The sequence below is a fragment of the Callithrix jacchus genome, chromosome 5, assembly GCF_049354715.1.
Source record: "Callithrix jacchus isolate 240 chromosome 5, calJac240_pri, whole genome shotgun sequence".
In the NCBI taxonomy this organism is placed as follows: Eukaryota; Metazoa; Chordata; class Mammalia; order Primates; family Cebidae; genus Callithrix; species Callithrix jacchus.
The window spans coordinates 13,137,990-13,159,764 of NC_133506.1; the positions used below are offsets into that span (position 1 = coordinate 13,137,990).

Here is a 21,775-nt window from a genome sequence, read left to right on the forward strand (position 1 = left end):
GAAAGCCCCCAGACCATAAGCCCTAACCCTAGCAAGAGCTTCCAATGAGCCTTTTAATGCCTCACTCTTAGATTCGAACTCACAGCCAAAAATCACCAGCTATTTGAGGAAATCTTCTATTACAAAAATATAGAGACCAAAACAATTGAATAAAGAACTTAAAAGAAACAGACAAGGGTGGAGCAGGAGAAATCTGAAAAAAAAAAAGAAAAATGGGGCAGAGGAAAGCATACAGGAAATGTAGCAGTGGAACCAAGTGGAGCCCAGGTCAGCGGCTGTGGAGCAGGCCTGGAGGGCAGCCAGGCCAACTGGAGCAATAGCACAGAAGATTCTCAGGGGGACATTGCTGGGAGGGTTGGGGTCCTGAGGAGCTAGTCCAACAGGTTGACATGCAGAAATTTGTATTGCGAGGCCATTGGAAGGTATGGATAAAATTAGGATACAGTTGACTCTTGAACAACACAGGGGTTAGGAGTATTGGCCTCCCCTCCACCCACCACCGGCAATAATTTTTGACTCCCCAAAACCTTTTTTTTTCTTCACCTTTTATTTTAAGCTCAGGGTTATATGTGCAGGATGTGCAGGTTTGTTGCAGAGGTAAACGTGGGCCATGGTGGTTTGCTGCACAGATCATCCTGTCACCTAGGGATTAAGCCTAGCGTTCATTAGCTGTTCTTCCTGATGCTCTGCCTCCCCCCACCCACCCCCCACCTGTGACAGGCCCCACTGTGTGTTGTTCCCCTCCATGTGCCCATGTGTTCTCACCATTCAGCTAAACATGAAGTGTTTGGTTTATGTTCTTGTGTTCGTTTGCTAAGGACAATGGCTTCCAATTCTTTCCATGTCCCTGCAGGGGACATGATCTCATTCCTTTTTATGGCTGCATTGACTCCCCACAACCTTAACTACTAAGAGCCTCCTGTTGACTAGAAGCCTTACAGATAATATGAACAATGGATTAACAACATAAATAGATTAGTGTCTACATATATTTTATGCATTCATGACAAACCTAATTTTTCTTAATTTTTTGGATATTTTTAGACTGTGCAGTTTATCTGCTAAAACTACAAAAATTCACCTGGCATGGTGTTGGGGGGCCGTAATCCCAGCTACACAGGAGGCTGAGGCAGGAGAATTGCTTGAACCTGTGAGGTGGAAGTTGCAGTGAACAGAGATGGTACCCCTGCACTCCAGCCTAAGTGACAGAGCAATACTCCATCTCAAAAATAAATAAATAAAAATAAAAGATAAACTTTAAGCAGTCCTGCTTCTGTGTACATGTCACTGATAGTTTGATGTACATTTGATTAATACTACATTTTGTCCAGCATGTGGCTGATGTCCTTGTCAGGCTCATTTGTTTAAATCCATTTTAATTTGTTCATGGAGCAATTAACTCAGACTCACCTTGTTGGAAGTCATGCTGAAGATATATTTATCATTTCCTCCTACATCATGGAGACAGATTGGACTGTGGCTCATGCTTGTTGAGGTTGTATGCTTATTAAAAATGGAGTAGATGTATGTGATATTAAATTGAGCTTTTTAATTTCCTTAGATTTAATGACATACCTTTGCCATGTACTTAATCTCAGCAAATATTCACCCATCCGAAATTGGCAGATTGCAATTTATAACTTGTCATGTCAAATGAAACATTTTCTCTTTTCTTTGCTCCTCGAAAGATCTCTGCTCAAAATTATAATCTTTTAAAAAATAGCTGACACATTCTCCTTAGTGGGGAGCATTCAACGTTTCTGTCCTGTGATTTGAAACTGACCCTTCTCACTCCTCTTCAGCTTTAGCCTATACTTATTGATATATTTATTTTGGTTACAGTTTAATGTTTTTATTCTGACTTCTGGGTCATAGAGAGATGAATGGGTAAATGGAGAGATGGATGAGTGGATAAATTAGATGATTGAATGAATGATAGATAGATAGACAGATAGATAGATAGACAGACAGGCAGACAGACAGACACAGACAGAAAAGCAGATCAAAGTATACCAAAGATGTGTGGAAGTACGGGTTCAGATAACAAAGAATACACCACAAGCTTTAGTCTCAAGCTCCCTAGACCATAAAACCTTATATAATGGTCAGCTTTCCAAAGCAGAGGCTAAATAACTGTCATTCTATTGCATCCAACATAGCGTCCCAAACTTCGTTGATGTAGGATTAATAAGATGAAAACAGGTAATGTGTGTGTTTGTATGCATGTGCATGTACATACATAAATATATTTTTAATTGGGATAAAATTTACATATAATAAAGTACATAAATCTTATGTGTTACAGTTTGGTGAATTTTTATATATGTGCATACCCACATAACCACTACCTAGATCAAGATGTAGAAAAACAGAAATTTGCATGAAAGATTTATTGTGTGCATGAGTGTTTTGGGTGCCCCTTTAAGAGCTAAAGTTTCAAATGCATTTGGGGTTTTGCCACTTAGAGGTCAAAAAAATTTAGTCTTCCAGATTGACCAGTATAATTAGGTTATCTTTCTCTCTCTTTTTCTTCATAGCATCCTTCAAATTTGTATTCCTTTTTAGGTTTATGCATTTATATGTGAAATGAAATTCAGGGAGAACCTTAGGTAAAAGAAAATTCTAAAATGTCAATAAGGCAGTAAATGTTATCAGTAATAACTCCATGACTCATGATTTCTGCCTCTGTCTATCTTACGATTGACATAATTTATTGACTAAAAGAACATTTAACTGCTTTCTTTAAGCTTAAACAGCTTCTTTCTCATGATCTCTTCAAAGAGTGAATATCATAAAAGAGTAAAAATAATTATTTTCCCTTTTTTCCAAGAGTCTTTGGAACAGATATCTTGGTCTGTGGGCCAGTGGCTGCACAGTCGGTATTGCAGTGCAGAGACTATTAGAGCAGCAGGCATGAGCTGAGTTAGGAAGATAAAGTTATTTCCAAAAGCAAATGGAAATAGTTGACAACAGAGAAAGAGAACATTGTCTACAAAACATTAATAGCCTTTACAATTTTTATAAAACCAACCTGGAACAACTTTGAAGTTGAATGATTTTGCATAACTGGCTTATTATGGAATGAAACTTTCAGAAACAAAACGTAGAATGGAGATGAACTGTACTTTTAAGATGATCACATGTGATCTGAGATCAAAGTCTGGCGTTGGAATACTGTTTTAAGGATAGCTGGACTACCTTGGTGAGTTAAACAGATGTGTCACCACAGGAATCGAAAACGAAAACCTTGAAATTTTATGTAGCTCCTTCCTCTACCTTCAGATAAAATCTCTGTACATCAGCCTAGGTGATATGAATGTTGTCTACTTCAAGCACTTTTAGAAGATGAGCTTTGGATATAAGGGCAATCTGGCTATGACATTTATTATTTTGGTTGATCTGGCCAATTAAAAGACTGATATCTTAACTCCCTCACCATTGCCTGCATATCCCTGAGTTGGTAATTATTTTCTTGGAACTTTGAAGGTCTGTTTCATTGCCTTCTTGCTCACGCTGCCACTATGGAGGTGTCTCATGCAACTTAATTGTCATTCACTTATGAATAATTTGTCTTTCCTCTCAGGTTGTTCGTAGGATTTTAATCTGCAGTTTTATCTATGGCCTAGCCCTAAATTTCCTTTTATTTATCCTGCTTACAGAACATTGTAATTGATACATCTGAGGATTTGTGCTTTTATCAGTTCTGAGAAATTCCCACCCATTATCTCGTCTCATTGTGCATTGCGTTTCCTTCGTTCTCTCTGTTCGCTGTTTCTGAAATTCCAATTATATGCATGCTGGATCATCTCACTTTGACTTCCATATCTCTTTTTTTTTTCTTTCATCTCTCTGGCTCTCTATACTAAATTATAAGTAATATCTTCAACTCTGATTTCTATTTTCTAATTATCTTTCCACTGGAGTCTAGTCTCGTTTTACCTATTTGCTGAGATATAAATACCTTTTCCTCTAATTTTTCTTTTTCTGTAATTTAACATTTTTTATTGTGTTTTTGTTGGTTCTTCTCATTTACCTGTTCATTTTTTGTAGTCTCTTCTTACTCAAATTTTCAATTTCCTATTATATTTCTTTAACATATTAAGCATATTTGCCTTAGATCATGATTCCGTTAATGGCAATATCTGAAGTTGCTATGGGTCGCGTTGGCTGGCTCTTTTAATTTACTCCCACTCAGTTAAGGTACAGTTTGGGCCACAAACACATGTGAGTTCTGGCTCATGATTACATTTTTTTCTTCTTTTTTTTTTTTTGTTTTCCTTTTATTTTCTTTTATCAGGTTAAATCTTGGGGGAGATATTTCTTTCTCTCTCTACCCAGAGCCAAGACAAGTTTTCTTAGTCTGTTTGTTTTGTTTTACTACAGACCTTTACAAAGCATATTTCTTTCTCTAGTTCACTTTTTTCAGGGGGTGTAACTTCAGGGTTCTCAGCTTTATGCAGTCATTTCTTGTTAAGCACCCCAACCTTGCCATGGCCCTAGGGTCTGTGTCCTGACCGCTGTATGGACATTGAAGCTGACCTGCTAGTTCTCGACTCCAGCTCAGGGTTTACAGACCTCTCAGAACTTCTATTCTCATTTTGCTTTTGGTCTCTAAAGGTTTCCTTGCTTTGTTACCGCTCAATCATGCATTTAAAAATACTTTTCAGAAACATTTTATCTAGGCCTTTTATTTTATTTTATTTTTTTTGACACGGAGTCTTGCTCTGTTGCCCAGGCTGGAGTGTAATGGCGTGACCTCAGCTCACTGCAACCTCTGCCTCCCAGGTACAAGCTGTTCTCTGCCTTGGCCTCCCGAGTAGCTGGGATTACATGCATGTGCCACCAGGCCTGCTAATTTTTGTGTTTTTAGTAGAGACAGGGTTTCACCATCTTGGCCAGGCTGATCTTGAACTCCTGACCTCATGATCCACCTGCCTGGGCCTCCCAAAGTGCTGGGATTACAGGCATGAGCCACCACACCCGGCCCTTTATCCAGCATTTTCAGCTGTTTGGTAACAGGGAGGATTTTCAGAATATCTTGTCCACCATATTCTTTTGTCAAAAATACATAACTGTTTCTGCAACCACACCTCTCGTGTGAAGGTGGAAATTCAATTGCATATATGCCTCACTTCTGGCCCTTAATAACTCATGTTAGAAAATTTCTCAACAAAAATGCCATACAAACCACTCGTGGCCCATTGTTTTCTGTCACTTAGCCTCAGTTTTCACCTCTCTGTGCGTAGTCTTTTTCTGCAGAAGTTGTATTATGCAAATTTTAAATTTTGTGGCTATTTTCCAGTTTCTCTGAGTCTTCTGTGTCCTCTGATGCTGTGTGCTTCATTCAGCAGAGAAGGCTCAAAGCTTTGCTCTCCTTAAATCCAAGTGTAAATGCGAGGTATGGGTGTTGAGAATTATCTCCTACAACTGATCTCATCTTGCTTGTTAAACTCAGCACTGCAGTTCTGCCTCAGCCGGTAGTCACTCTGTAAACCCTAGATCTTCTCTGCCTATTTTCCCAAGCTTTTGTTTTATGTTTAATGCTGCCTGTTTCTCCTTCTTCAATGTATTTACTAACTCAAACTTTTCCTGAAACTCTTTGCTTGATTTATAGCTGTCATCACCTTACAAAAACCACTGCCACCATCAGGCTCTCTGGAGGTTGAGTCATTTCAGTTCCACCCACATCCTGGTGCTGGTCCCCCTTGGAGGATATGTTTGGGGATAGCTGGAGGGCTCCACCAGCCTGGGCTTCTGTGTGTGACACTCCCACACACTGAAGCGCACCTGCTGTTTCTGCCCACGCTGGGACCGTGTTTACTTTGCAGAGGGCGCACCAGGGACCTCTGTATAGTCATAGTCCTCCTGCTGTGAGATGGGTAATGTTCACTATGATTCATCCCCTCGACTCTGGTGCCAAGATGGGGCAGTAGCGACTGGTAAAGATTATGTTCCTTCCAGTTACAAATAAATGCTTGTTTGTCTGGCATTTCCGTTTGATATATCTATCACTGTGTAATTGTGTGTGTGTGTGTGTGTGTGTGTGTGTGTGTGTGACTGAATCTCACTGTGTCACCCAGTCTGGAGTACAGTGGTGCAATCTTGGCTAGCTGCAACCTCTGCCTCCCGGGTTTAAAAGATTCTCATGCCTCAGCCTCCTGAGTAGCTGGGACTACAGGCATATGCCACCATGCCTGGCTAATTGGTTTGTATTTTCGGTAGAGTGGGGTTTCACCATGTTGGCCAGGCTGGTCTCCAACTCCTGACTCAGGTGATCTACGCACCTTGGCCTCCCAAAGTGGTGGGCTTACAGGCATGAGCCACCACGCCCAGCCAGACATGTATTAGTGGAAGATTCACAGTTCACTTTGAAAAATCCCAGATGTTAAAGAATAAGCACCTTAATACTCTAACAACTCTGCTGTGGGTACTATTCTTGTTACTAAGGTAATAATTACAATGTATCTTTTATTTATGGAGCACTTGCTATGTGCTGGGCTTTATGCTAATAAATCATTTAATCCTTACAACAGTCCTATGAGGTAGGAGCTGTTATTATCCCCATCTTATAGATGAGGACCTGGAGAGTCAGAGATGTGAAGTAACTTGCCCAGGATCATATAGCGAGTAAGGGGCTTGCTAGGACTCAAACTCAAGGCTTCTTCCCAAGTCCATGCTCACAAACCTCTCTTCTGTTAGGACAAAATCAGATTTCTGATTCGTGACAATGTACTCTTGCAAAGGCCAGAACTAAATCTACCTTACAAGGTAACATATTTGAAAGTGTAACTGTGTTGCCTGCATTGCACAGAACTGATGTTAGAATACCTTTGTGAGAACCGCTTTAGGAACCAGCATGTGTAACATAAGAAAATCAATTTTCTTTTGTAGATAAACCTTGCTTTTCACCCCAGGCCCTGCTATCCTGCTTGATCACCTACATTATTTACAGATTTCACTCCTCATGCCTCTTGACAGTTTCCAGAAAGGCAATTCTGTCCCATGAGGATGGAGCTTTGTCACCAATGAGGACATTCAGAAGAAGTTTCCAGAGGGAGTGAAGATGCTTCCTTAGAGGCTCTGACAGGTTCTGAGCAATATTATTTTACAAATAAGAGCTTGGCTCTTGGGTTGATTACTTTAAAGGGGAAGTCCTCAGCTGTATCAGTACATCTTAGTGTGTTTACTATCCATTCTCTGACTTCACAGATACACTTAATGTCGACTTGATATGGAGTGAAATCTACTTGCAGAAACCCACATTTACAATAATTCTACTGCATAAAGAAAACGCTAGACTTTCTTCCTCTGTTACAGATGTTACCTTCTCTGAGAAAAGCTTATTGTAAATGTCAACACTGGAACTGGCTCTGTTTTGATAGGAATCTTGTTCTGTTTCTCTTTAAATCTTAAAACTACCAAATATTGACTTGTTGATTTAGACCGATTGTGGGAGGCCCCACAATCTCCTCTTGAAGGAAAAAAGGATCAGGTTTCTGCTTCCCCAGGAAACAGGGAATTATCTCTCTGCTGAATATGTATCAAGCAACACTCCCAGTGTCATTTTTAAAGTGCTCATATTTTTCTTACAGGTAAGGTTGACATTTGAAGCATCATCTTAATTAGCTACTCACATTTAACGTAACTCAGGGGGCAGCAGTAAACAGTGGTAATCAAAATAGTAATGTTGCCATAGCAACCAAGATCCTGCTCAATTGCTTTTCCTTTCTGCTTACCATCTAGGCAAGGATATGAAACAAATCTGCCAAAACCTCCTGTGTGAAATGAAAGTTTAAAAACCACTGGGGGAAAACATTCTTGAATGATTGTTTTAAGTGCTTCAGTGAAGCTCCTGGCTCCAAATGGCTCCTGAAGGAAACCGTGTCCCCGGTTCTCTTGTCTGACAGCTTTGCCTCCTGAGAGCTATTCCCTACAACGTGGACGGGATCAGGGGAATCATAGCTTTATTCCAGCTCCAGCTGCAAGGTCCAGGAAGTGGGAGAGTTGACCCACGTGATTCGAGCTATAAAGTGTTAGGTTCTGATCTCTTAACTTAGTTATTCCTTTATTGCAAAATGCAAAGCCATGCTGTTTTGAAACACGCCTTGAGAAGATTGAGGATTGTCAATCATTTTGATGCTGTAAGCCAGTTGTTCCTAAATTTTTATTATCTGAATCGTTTAAGGAAAGCCCTTGATCTCCCATTTGGCCCATCATCACCAGCACTGGTTCTAATAATGGCAAATGATAGCCATATGAAAATCATATTAGTTTTTTGTTGTTGTTGTTAATTATTGCATATCTTCGTATGAAGGTCATGTTAATGAAGAAAATTAATGAGCAAAGAGAACTTTTCCGTGTTCTAATTGCCAACCCCTTCACCCAGTGATTCTGGAGACTTGGTCTTGGTCTCAATTTTCTTATCTGGAAAATAAGACACAGTAGAGCCGGATATTTTCCCTCCTCTTGGATCCAGCTTGATACATGACTTCTTTATTAAATAGAATAGAAAAACAGTATCACCCTTTAGTAGTGATAAGCTGACACCATGAGGGTTGTCTTGCTTGAAAAAACAAAACAAACCCTGTGGCTTCTCAGGAGGTCCTCGCTTCACCCTCACCTTCTTTTTATTGCTTTCCATGTAAGAGACTGGAATAATCTAATTGTGAAATTAATCAAAGAGAAATCAGGCAAAAATGTTTTCTTTGTAATTCATTTTGTATGCCATTAAAAAGAAATAAGATGAAAAGAGAGGGAGTGAAAAAAGGGTAGAAAAATGGTCAGGAATATGAATAAGCAGTACACAGAAAAGGAAACCCAAGTGGCCCATAACTGTATGAAAAGCAGCTCTGCCACACAAGTTGTCAGGGAAATGCAAACCTAAATCCGAGATACAGCTTTAATGTCTGATAATATCAGAATTTGGCAAAGATGGGGAGAAACAGGAAAACCCAAACACTGCTGGTGGGAGTGTAATTGTTATTATACAACCACCTTGGAGAGCAATTTGGCAGAATCTAGTCAAATTGAAAATGCACATTCCCTTCGATTTCGTAATTCTACTTTTGGATAAATTTCCAAAGAGAGTCTCCTCCTGATACATGTGCACAAGGCAGTAGGTATCAGGAGGCTCACTGAAGCCTTATTTGTGATAATAAAAAATTAAATACAGCCTACTTGTCTATCAGGAAGAGAATGGATGAAAAATAATGTAGCATCTTCCTATATTAGAGTACTATAAAGCAGTTTTACATAATAAACAATGGCTAAAAGTAAAAAAAATCATAAAGTCAGATGTAAAACTTTGTATTTTGAAAACAAAATGCAAAACTTTGCATATTGAAAGTTAAAATGCCTACCACGCACAAAACAGCACTCTTGCATATGGATACGTATATATGTGTGTGTATGTGTGTATATATTTATATGGCATCAAAAATGGGCTGGGGGTGGAGTGCAATGCCTAACAAAGTTCCTACCACACAGTTATGTCCCGGAGGACTGAAATTGATGCTGGAAATCATCTCAGTCCATGTTATAAAAAATAAGGTATCTACAGACTTTTGCTTTTGGCTAAACCTTCCATGGATTTGTCCTACAATACTCCAAGCCAATCCTCCTTTCCTTTTCCCTCTTTTCACTACTGGCATTTTTCCTACTTCCTAGCCATTCAAACCTTTTGGTTACTGTCCAGCAAGTGAACTGGCCCTGATTCACTTCAACTCATCGGCACCTCACTTGAGATCTCTTCTTGGTTTAGTCTGGCTTTTCCCTGCTGCATAATAACACGAGGGCTGGAGTTCTGGGGCACCTTATATCCTATCTTATTAATTCCATAAAATCAGTGACGGAAAAACAATAAGCTTAAGCCTCCTTTGTCCTGATTGCAACCCTGCCATCCAGGGTTCATACATTTTAGAATTTGCGACTGTTCCTTTAAAGGATAAATCCACATCCTCACAAAGGGAGAGTGTGTGGATATCAAGATATTTAATCCAAATTAACATTTCAAAGGGGTGGATGGTTTGCTCAGGTGCTTTGGAAACCACAGTCTCTGTACTTGTTTATATCTGAAAGTTCAAATTGAATGAATCACCCAGAGGGCAAGTGGCATATGCTGTCACCCTTCATCCTAATGACAAACAGATGCCATGGGCAAAGGACAGGGTCCTCTAAGAGGCCATCATGGAGGAATAAAATGAATGCTGGGGGAAAAAAAAAAAAAAACAAAGACAGCTGTGATTAGTACATAGTCCTAAAAGTAGGTGCCAAGGCAATTTAATAAGACCAGTGTTCTGGTTTGTAAGAAGTCTTCTACTTTGGCATTTTATATTTTCTTGAAAAATTAAAATGTTCTAAGTACAGAGAGCTATAACATCCAAGCTCATACCACCCCAAACCGGCAATTAACACAATGTCCTATTTGCTTCAAAACTTTCTTCTTATTAAACATTTAAATTAAAGTTGACTATTTCTTCACAGATATTATAGGTTGGTGCAAAAATAATTGTGGTTTTGACACTGACCAAAACTGCAGTTACTTTTGTATCAACCTAATAATCTGATTGCTTCTAGCCTCCCTCACCTTAAAAAAAAATTAATCTTGGCTCACTGCAACCTCTGCCTCCTGGGTTCAAGTGATTCTTGTGCCTCAGCCACCCGAGTAGCTAATTTTTGTATTTTTAGTAGAGGGGGGTTTGCCATGTTGGCCAGGCTGTTCTCAAACTCCTGGCCTCAAGTGATCTGCCTGCCTTGGCCTCCCAAAGTGCTGGGATTTTTTCAGTCACCCTAGTGAGTACCAGTCCCTCTTGTAAGAGCACACTTTTATAGAAAGCAACGCCTGAAGTTGAAAGAAGTGTTTACCTGGCTTCTTAGCCTAGCCCCCAAGCTCTCCAGAGCCTAAGTCAATTTCTTCCTCTCTCATAAGCATTCTCTGCCCCTTCCAGACCATCCCTCACTAGGCTCGTGGGCATTCTCATGTCTGCACCTAGCACTGGGCTTCCCCTCCATGAAGCAGCTTTCTTCTTCAGCCTGGTCTATCTGAGGATGACTCACCTTCCCAGTCCCAGCTTTTTTATTTTTTAATTTTTTTTTTTTTTTTTCTGAGACAGAGTCTTGCTCTCTTGCCCAGGCTGGAGTACAGTGGTGTGATCTTGGCTCCCTGCAACCTCTGCTTCCTGGGTTCAAGCAGTTCTCCTGCCTCAGCCTCCGGAGTAGCTGGGATTACAGGTGTGTGCTACCACACCCAGCTAATTTTTGTATTTTTAGTAGAGATGTGGGTTTTACCATGTTGTTCAGGCTGGTCTTATACTCCTGGCCTCAGGTGATCCACCCACCTCAGCCTCCCAAAATGCTGGAATTACAGGCATGAGCCACCACACCTGGCCAAATTAAAGTGTTTTAAACATACAAGTCAATTATGAGCATTAGTTTAAAGGGGGACCTGTGACTATTTTTAGAGCCACATGATCCCAGGGGACCTCCAGCGGACAAACCAAGGAAGCAAGGCCTGGGAACTTAGGAGTGTGCCATGCAGGGCCCTGAAAGAGGGCAGCTTCCCATCCAAGCAGCATGGAAGGAGACCTAATAAGCCACATACTGTTTCTTTCCTTAAATCCTGATACTTTTTCATTTTTAAAAACTTAAGTCTTGGCCAGGTGCTGTGTCTTACACCTGTAATCCCAGCACTTTGGTAGGCTAAAGTGCGCAGATCATGTGAGCTCAGGAGTTTGACACCAGCCTAGGCAACGTGGCGAAACCCCATCTCTACAAAAAATACAAAAAAAATTAGCTGGGTGTGGTGGTGCGCACCTGTAGACCCAGCTACTCAAGAGGCTGAGGTGGGAGGATCGCCTGAGCCCAGGAGGTGGACTTAGGCAGTGAGCTGTGCTTGCACGGTGGCACTTTAACCTGGGGGCAACAGAGCAAAACCCTGTCTCAAAAAAAAAGTCTTAGATTTCTTTCAGCTCCTTAACATCCTTGAAACCACACATAGGTCCTCTTAATCAGCACTTCCTAGTAAAAGAAACTGTGGACAAATCAGGCAGGGTGGGTGGGTGGCTGCTGATTCAGATGCATGCAGAGGGCAGAATTCTAAATATCAAATCCATTTAGTAGAAACTTGTCATAGTTGAAGGCAAAAATGTTTCACAGAGATGAAATCCTGCTGTGCATTTACGAACCACAGAAATAGCCGGGGAAGCTTCTCTGGAAGAATCCATCACTAGATATTGGGGTTTCTAAAGGCCGATGGCATCTCTTGCAGAACACAACCATTAATCTCAAGGGCCCCATGCCAGCTGACTGTCTTCTGAATTCAAATAAGCACCCATAACTCCTACAGAGAGAAAAATATTTTTAGGTGTATAAGAATCTCAAGTATCTGGCTGGGCATGGTGGCTCATGCCTATAATCCTAGCACTTTGGGAGGCCAAGGTGGGTGGATCCCTTGAGGCCAGGAGTTTGAGACCAGCCTGGCCAAGATGGCAAAACCCCATCTCTATCAAAAATATAAAAAATTAGCCGGGCATGGTGGCATGCACCTGTGGTCCCAGCTACTCGGGAGGCTGAGGTGAGAGGTTCATTTGAGCCCGGGTGGTTCATCTCAGCTGCAGTGAGCTGAGATCATGCCACTGCACTCCAGCTTGGGTGACAGAGTGAGACCACGTCTCAAAAAAAAAAAGTTGGGGGAGGAATCTGAAGTATCTGTATGTTATCTCTTTTCTTGTTGGCAAAGAGAAAATTTAACAATGGGATGCCTGCAAAAGCATTGTGGTATCAAGCCCTGCCCTCCTCCTTTTCTTCTCGTAAAGTTTTAAAGAAATCCTATTCATGATGGAAAATATATCGAAATAAAAAGGGTAGTTTTGTTCAATTTAGATAATCCCAGAATCATTGGGACCAGTGCCAATGGCTTTTACCCTCAAACATTGTTGAAGGGAAAAAAAGCCATCTCAAGGTCTGAGAAGGAAAAATGCATAACTCAAATAGGTACTAAAAAGAAGGGTGTTGTGCAGGGAATGGGGACCAACAGCAAAAGTGTCTCTCTCTCTAATTTTTTTTTTTTTTTTTTTTGAGACCGAGTCTTTTTGCCCAGGCTGGAGTGCAATGGCACGATCTTGGCTCACCACAGCCTCCACCTCCTGGGTTCAAGTGATTCCCCTGCCTCAGTCTCCCATGTAGCTGGGATTATAGGCATGTACCACCACGCCCAGCTAATTTTGTATTTTTAGTAGAGACAGGGTTTATCCATGTTGGTCAGGCTGGTCTCAAACTCCCAACCTCAGGTGATCCACCTGCCTCAGCCTCCCAAAGTGTTGGGATTATAGGCGTGAGCCACTGCTCCCGGCTGGTAGCAAAAGTCTCTTAGGGAGCTCAAGGCAAATCAACGTAATACAATGCAATGGGATTCAACATTAAGTTCCCACTCCTTTCAAGATCCATCCTTTGAGCCAGGGGAGGGGTGAGGGGTCGGGAGACATAATTGGTATTTGGGGGAAGGACCATTTTTTGTCCTGTGCACTGTAGAATGTTTATATCCTCGACTCCACTCACTAAATGCAAGTAGCACTTTGCAGTCCCTGACACAGAAACATCCCTAGAGTCTCCTTGGAGACATTGCTATCCCCTTTTGACAGCTGTACAAGGTTGGGCTATATTAACAGAATAAGGTGGGGTTTGAACATAGCTGTGAGAATGCACCACTGAGCAGGAACTGACCTAGTACCCATCATTCTTTCCACACATGGGCACATCAGGAAAGGAAAAGCAGTTAGCTTCATTTGCTGGCAAAGAAACGGTGACATCCAAAAAGCTATAACAGCCTCATGATTAGAGAGGAGGCTTTATAGTTTGTAGAACAGCAAATTTTAAAAGGAAATCAAAGACTGAAATGGAATGCAGGCAGCGTTCAAAAGAACTGACATAGTAAATTACTCAACCCGTATGTCATTGGTCTTCTGAAGGGGAAGAGTTGTTTCTCTGAAGACGACTGGCAGACTGCCTGACATGTGCATGAAAAATATAGGAGATAGCTGGCTTTTAGACTCTTTTGTGGACACTGGACTTCAAAAATTTAAAATTAAATAATAAAACACACATGAAAATTAAAAATCCTGCATATCAAAGCACATTGACTATTTACTTACCAAGTACGTGCCATGTTGCTTGGAGTTTTCTATATAAGTGGACAGTTTTGGGGGTTCAACTTTCCTAGTGTTACTGCTGGGGATACCCTGCTCTCTCCCACCCATCCCATTAGCCCTTCCCAGCTTCTGTCTTCTAGCCATTACCCCCACCAGCCCCTTCCCAGGACAAGGTCATCTTCGGGGAAGAAGCGGGGAAGGGACCCCTCATCCTGCCATCATGGGACCCTATTCCTTCTCCCGTCTCCCTTCAACTTTCTAACAGCAACGTCATTTGTTGGGCAACTACCCGAGCTAAGGCTTTTTATTTTATTTGGTTGCTTGATAGTAAAGTAGGCCACCAAAGGAAATTTTAACATCTGTCTCTCCAAGGTTTCTTTTAATTTTTTCAGAATTTTTTAAAACCAAAAGCCCTTTTTCATGAATTATTTGAGATTTGCTCACTTGAAGGCCATCACTCCTGATTTTGTTACAATGACATTCTCTTCTAAAATGCAATAAAAAAATGAAAAGCAAGAAATTAACATGATCCATTACTACCATCTAATCCTCAGACCCCATTCACAGCTCTCCAGTTGCCCCAATAATGTGCTTTGCAGTGAAAAGATACGGTTTAAACATTTTTGTGTGTTTGGCTGTCATGGCTGTTTTTAGCCTCCTTCTGGCTGAGACAGTAGCTCAGTCCTTCCTTGGTTTTCACAAACTTGGCACTTGTGAGGAGTACAGGCCAAGAACTCCTCCCCTGCTGCTTCTATGCCATCAGGACCAGAAAGAGACCAGCATCTGCCTCCCTCCCCTTCCACCCATCCTGGAGGCTTCAGTCCAGCGACAGGGTGGTTGGGAGGAACTTGGGCAGAAGCTCTGGGCATAGCAGGGCCAAGGAAACTTCCTTTACTATTCCTTAAAAAATAATGAGGGGCCTGGGACATATTTTTGTGTTGTTGGGGTTTTTTTTTCACTGTTGTTTTGTCTTGTCTTGTCTTGTTTTGTTTGAGATGGAGTCTTGCTCTGTCACCAGGAGTGCAGCGCAATCTTGGCTCACTACAACCTCCACCTCCCAGGTTCAACTGATTCTCCTGCCTCAGCCTCCTGAGTAGCTGGGAATACAGGTGTGTGCAACCACACCTGGCTAATTTTTATATTTTTGGTAGAGATGGGGTTTCACCATGTTGGCCAGGATGGTCTCAATCTCTTGACCTCATGATCCTCCCACCTCAGCCTCCCAAAGTGCTGGGATTACAGGCATGAGCCACTGAGTCTGGCTGGGACATAGTTTTAAGCTTTCTGGAAACTAGTGTAGTGGAAATACCATCCTACAAATTCTTTACAAAGCATGATCTCTGTTTTGGGTTCCCCTGGCCACTCTGAGTTCTCTCTCTCTTCGAGCTTACAGGCTGGGCCTCAGGCTGCTGAAGAAAGTCCAGTGGGCAGAGGAGGAGAACTGGAACCAGCCATGGAGACATTTAGTTTCTATTTCTTCTCACCACTTGGACTTTGTTCATCAATCTGCTTCTCTATTGCCATGGTCCTTTCAGAATAAGATTGCAGGTCACCTCCTCTGAAGAGAGAGCATGCACTCATTCTGCTACCCTTGCACTGCACTGTCCACTGAGTCCATGCTGTCTCAGTTAATGTCACTATCCATTTCATATCTGTGTATGTCCTATGACTATATTTCACTTGTTTAATGTCTATAATGATGTCCCTTCTTCCTACTTAGGTCCCTTAGATGAGGGACATGGTCTCCAGCGTCCATCTGTATATCTTCAACAACTTTTAATGAGTTGCCTGAATATCAGCTTTGTATAAATATGTGTTGAATGGATGAATGCTTGTCCATGTGTAGGCCTGCATGTAACTCAAAGAACACATGTCCACATTCTTTTTTTTTTTCACTTTTTAGTTTTTTTTTTCTTTCTTCGTGATGTCCGCATTCTTTTAGGATGTGCTGATGCTTTTGGATAATCTATTTCTCTTTATATTACCATAGACATTCTAGAAGAGAGATTGTTTAGTAAAACCCTCATTTTGAAAGTGGAGAAAGTTGAAGAGCAGAAAGGTTGTATGACTTGTCCAAGCTGTCATTTCCAGCTAGTAGCAAAACTAGGCCCAAACCAAAATCCCACCTCCTTTCCTAAAGCTCCACCCACTGCACCGTGCACCTTCCTTCAGCATTGGCAAGTACAGCTATGTTTATTATAGCTACTGATTGAGTTTGTTGGGGCAGGGAAATGTCAAAGCTAATGATTTATTAAAGCTTTTATCAGGGTCAGGCATGGAGGTCCAAGAGCAGGATGCCTGCCTGGTCAGCTTCTGGTGAGGGCTCCTTTCCTGCCTTGCAGACAACCGCCTTCTCACTGTGTGTTCACTTCCTCTTATAAGGTTACCAATCCTATCAGATTAGGGTCCTACCTATATGCCTCATTTAACTTGAATTACCTCCCAAAAAGCCCTCTCTCCAAATATAGTCATGTTAGGGGTTACAGCTTCAACATGTGAATTTTGTAGGGACACAATTCAGTCCATAGCATAGTGTTAGCATAAATAATTTGCAAACACCTTTGACATACTATAATATGACGTGAAAATAGTTGTTATAGTGGGAAGGGTCACCCACCAGGTTACTTGAGAGTGAATGTCTGCTGCTTGAACCCTCAAGGCTGGGCAGTGAGCTAAGGCTGTCGTGCCCCACTGAGGAGCAGGTATCCTTGAGAACCCAGACATCCTGGAGAGAATCTGAGAACCTACCAAGGAAAACAGTCCCATCGTGCACACGCGCGGATCTCTAGAGCTATCCTGCTAGCATCCAGGAGTGTCCTGTTCATAAGCCCTAATCAACTCATCTACTCATCAAGCTGGACTTGTCCAAGTTATTCTTTGGTCTTTCAACACCTTCCCAGTTTGGGGGTGGGCACTACAGTCTCAAGTTGTTCCCGTAACAGCTGAGATCTATTGGTGACAAAGCTATAGGTATTGCTATGAATACTGTGATTTGCTGCCTACATTCTTCATGGGAGGAAATGTGTAATTTCAGGTTGTGGTTAGTGAAGATACATAAATATATATGTATATTTTTTCCATCCAAGTTCACAGGCATCCTGAATTTCTATACAGGGAAATCAGGTTAAAAATCCATCACACAAGTACGTACGATGGTCTTGTTGTGAGACAGTGGCATTACCTCAGGATGGTGAAAACAGATTCTGAAATCAGCTGCTATTTCCCATTGCCAGTTACTCAGGAGTAGCGAGCATGTTGAACTGAAAATAGACATCCTCTGCTCTAGGTTTGCTTTCTGATATTTTTGATTGCTTGTTTGAGTATTGGAATGTGTTTTGTCCTCCAGACACCGGTAGCCTAAATACAGAACAAAGTAACTCCTGGGCCTCTGAGAACCTCTGGCTTGACCCTGCTGTGGAAGGCCAGTCAGAGAAGGAAGATGATGATGGCCTTCGGAAGTCCCTGGATAGATTCTATGAAATGTTTGGCCATCCACAGCCAGGCTCTGTGAACCCACTCTCTGCATCCGTCTGCAAGTGCCTGTCTCAGAAAATCACTCAACTAAGAGACCAGGAGAGCCAAAGGTATGTCCTCCGCAGTTTTCAAATGGCCCGGGTCATCTTCAACTGGGACGGCTGCTCTGTCTTACAGAGGCATTCCAGGGACACCCACTTCTACCCACTGGAGGAAGGAAGTACATCTTTGGATGATGAAAAGCCAAAACCAGGACTATCGAAAGATATTATTAATTTTCTCTTGCAGCAAAATGTAATGAAAGACCCATAACTGGTGCTGGGCAATGTGCAGGGTAGTTTTGGAGGTGCGGCGCCATGCCGGCACTGTTGGTGGCCTCCCAGATCCCCTAGGGTCTCTTGCTAGCTCTGTGTGCCCATCCCAATTAAGTGCTTTTTGGTTAAAGGCTGGCACCTGTGACCTGCTATTGGAGCCAGTCAGCCCATATGGAGAGCCAGCAGGGTTCTGGGAGTTCTGTGTCCCTGTGGCCACCCCACCTCCCACTCTCCTTGGCCAAGGCCACTGATTAACTGATTAACTGGGCTACGAGTCAAAAGCCCAGCTCCCTTGCCTCAAGAAAGGACATTCTTCGAAGCATAATTTATGCTCTAGAAGTCCCTTTCCTTGAGATCAGGCTAAGGCTGGGACTTTACAAGAAATCACGCCCTTGCTGGGCATAACCCCTTTCCCTATCCTCCTCCCATTTATTTTCTGCTGCCTCTGGGAGCCTTTCCTTAATAAACTGCTTATCTCTGAATCCTTGACTTGGAGTCTACTTCTGGGAGAACTCAACCTAAGAGAACATGCTTCTGTGAGATGACATTTTAGAAGGAGACAAAGCTCTGCACTGAATCAGGTATAAGGAATTATATCAGGCTGTAGACCTGAGACCGTGTAATTGAGAATACAGGTCCTAAGATAATATAAAGATTGAAATACAGTTTAGAAAGTATATCACATCTTGATCACACTCTTGCCTCCTCTCCAAAGCTAGAAATCCATGTTTTATAATACTACTAACTGGGTGAGGAAGGAACATTTGGACCATCTAAAATAACAGCTAAAATTCACAGTTTTTTAAGTCTCTTTGTCTCTTATCAGATTGCAAATAGGAAAGGTGAGAAGATAACAAATGTGCTTCACTGTATGTAAGCACAATTATGATACACTAGGCTGATGCCATGTGGCCTTGTCAAGTTGTGATTGAAGAAAATAAAGACTCCTTTGCCCAGGTGGGGCCCTACTTCCTCTTGTATTGTGCCTGCCTGCTGCCAGCACCCTCTGTCACCTTGTGAATGGTTGGCCCCTCACCCCTGCCCTTCCTCGCCTCCAGCACCCTGAGCTCCATTTGCAAAGACTTGCCCAGAGCAGGACTTCGTGGCCACCTTGTTCCTGTCCTCCAGCCCTGAGCCCTTCCTCACCAGGGAGCTCTTTAAATAGCCAGGGCAGGTTTGCACTGGCAGATGCTCCACTCTGCGGGTCATGTCCTGAACCCCCATTTGAGACTCAGTTGGTAGAATTACATCACCTGGCACCAGGATCTCTGAAGCTGCAATTGGAAGCCTCATGCTAATCCCTACCTCAGCAGTGCTTTAAACACATTGCATTGGCAGAATTGGGGAACATATATTGCTTTTTGCAGGGGGAACAACAGAAGAAGCTGGCAGCCCTGACCAATTAGATTTTGAGACACTTGAGGTGAAATTTAATTGGCCTAAGATTCCAAACGCTTTCCAGAAAGCAGATTATGCAAATGGGTTGGCCTAAGAGTATCCATTGAGAGTGAGTGTGTCATCTCAGGAAGGTCTCCCAGGGACTCTTGGATGGAGAGAGAAGCCTTTTAAAGGTTAGGAATGACACACTCACACTCAGGCTTCCAGTGCTGGGGAGATTAGGTATAAGAAACAGTGTTCCAGATTGAAATGTAGAGGCACTCCCTGGAAGGAGACCCACATGGTAGAAATGGGAAATGAGTAGGTCTTTGAGAGACACTGGAGAAAATAAGACTTCAAGTTTTCATCTGACGAGCAATCATCTGCCTCTTTGTCCATGAGTGTTTCCTATTCAACTGGCCCCCAAACAGTCGGGAAGCCAGGGGGACTTAGAATTGAAAATCTGACAATAAATTTTAAGGTAGCTAGTTTTACTGTTTTTTAATGAGAAGCTATTAATGGATGTCCTTGAAGAATGCTACCATTTTTAGTTTTAGTCAGTGCAATGCTTGCACTTAGTCTCCATGGCTACCTACAGAAGGAAACTGGATTATTTCATGTTTTTAAAAGAACAAAAAATACGAGCTATTTGAATCTCCATGTTGGGAAGCAGTAGCTTCTATCTGGCAGTGAGATTTTAATATCAAAAATTTCATAACCTAAATATGTGTGCCAAGGGTGCCCAGTGAGAGGTAAACCCGAAAAGTAGAGAATTTAGAAGCCTCAAAGCCAGAATCACCTTAGGGTAAAATAAGAGTGTGGTGTGTGTTTACCTGTATCTGAATAAGTGTTTGTGACAGGTCAGTTTATTTGATTTCTCTGCAAACTCACTGCTTAATTTGATCTCTGTGAGGTTAGGATGGCATTTTCCATTTATTTCTGTGAACCTTTAATAAAGACTAAGAAAGAGATAAGGATATTGAGGCTTTGGACTTTGACATTATTGTCTAGTTCTACAGATAAATTCACCAACATCTTACCATCTCATGAATGTTACGACTGCCTGTGATATCATCTGTGGTCTGTTTCAGACCTGTGGCCCTTTTCAGGTCTTTGTGAGACATAAGAACTAAGAGTGCATAAACGTCAGAACCCTAAAGAAGAGAACTGCTACCAGTGTCTTAAATTCGTGTGCTATTATTCATTTCATTAGTCTGTTTCTTTGTATAGCCTATGTAAGGACACATGTAGCAGCTCTCTTTACCAGTAATCAGCACAAAACAATACAGCTATGCTTTTTTTTAAATTTTTAAATAATTTATTTCAAAAAATAGAGACGGGATCTTGCTGTGTTGGCCAGGTTGGTCTTGAACTCTTAGCCTCAAACAATCCACCTGCATCAGCCTCCCAAAGTGCTAGTATTACAGGTGTGAGCTACTGTGCCAGGCCAGCTTTTTAAACTTTTTAAAGCTTTTTAAACTTTTTGTTGGATTATAATAGTTACATAGAAACGTGCATATATTATACAAGTGAACACCTTGATGATTTTCACTAACAACTTAGCTGTGTAGCCAGCATCCTGATCAAGCAATAGACATTACCCACCAGCCCAGGCCCCCTTTTAAGTAGAGAACTGATGAGAACAGTTTGCCATGACCAGCATGCTGGTAGCACAAATAATTTTAGATATTATGTGAGAAAACAATGTTTATTTTAATTGCTAATCTATTCAGTTTAATATGTTAGAAAAATAGAACTACAACATCTAGCCCATGCTTTCAGATGTATTGCATAAGACAAGCCTAACACAAGTATTTGAAATTTAAAAGTGGACTGAATTAATTAAAAAATTAATAATAGTGTAGGTAACATACATGTCCAAAAGTATAAAAGTGGTATACCTGAAAATGACTGAGGTTTGGAATTCAGTGATGTATTAATCTGTTCTCATGCTGCTTATAAAGACATACAGAGACTGGGTAATGTATAAAGGAAAGATATTTAATTGACTCACAGTTCCATATGGCTGGTGAGGCCTCACAGTCATGGCTGAAGGCAAATGAGAAGCAAAGTCACGTCTTACATGGCGGCAGACAGGAGAGCTTGTGTAGGAACTCCCCTTTATAAAACCATCAGATCTTGCAAGACTTATTCACTATCATGAGAACAGCACGAGAAAGACCCACCCCATGATTAAATTACCTCTCACCTGGTTCCTCCCATAACACGGGATTTATGGGAGCTACAACTCAAGATGAGATTTGAGTGGATACACAGCCAAACCTCATCAAGTGGGATAGGTGACCCATCATACCCCATTAGTCTCCCACCATTGCTGTCCCAGATTGCTGCAAGAAACTTCCATCTGGTCAATCTATATCTACCTTTGCCTCTCTTTACCCTGAAGCCATAATGCAAATTCTTTTAAAAAGCTAAACATGCATGAATAGCCAAAAAACTTAAAAG

General features: G+C 41.7%; 1 protein-coding gene across 3 annotated transcripts in view; it reads left to right on the plus strand.

The window, feature by feature from the left end:
• Positions 1–18,414, plus strand: part of SHLD1 (shieldin complex subunit 1) — a 71,374-nt gene extending 52,960 nt beyond the window's left edge. For 2 of the 3 annotated variants that reach the window (XM_008995721.5, XM_002747424.7), the window contains exon 3: positions 17,491–18,414. In XM_008995721.5, the coding sequence (XP_008993969.3) occupies positions 17,491–17,930 (440 nt within the window). In that variant the 3' untranslated portion in view covers positions 17,931–18,414. Of the gene's footprint in view, positions 1–1,044; positions 10,228–17,490 lie in introns of those variants that run through there. The other variant, XM_035298328.3, reaches the window with a different exon arrangement.
• The last annotated feature ends 3,361 nt before the right edge of the window (positions 18,415–21,775 follow it).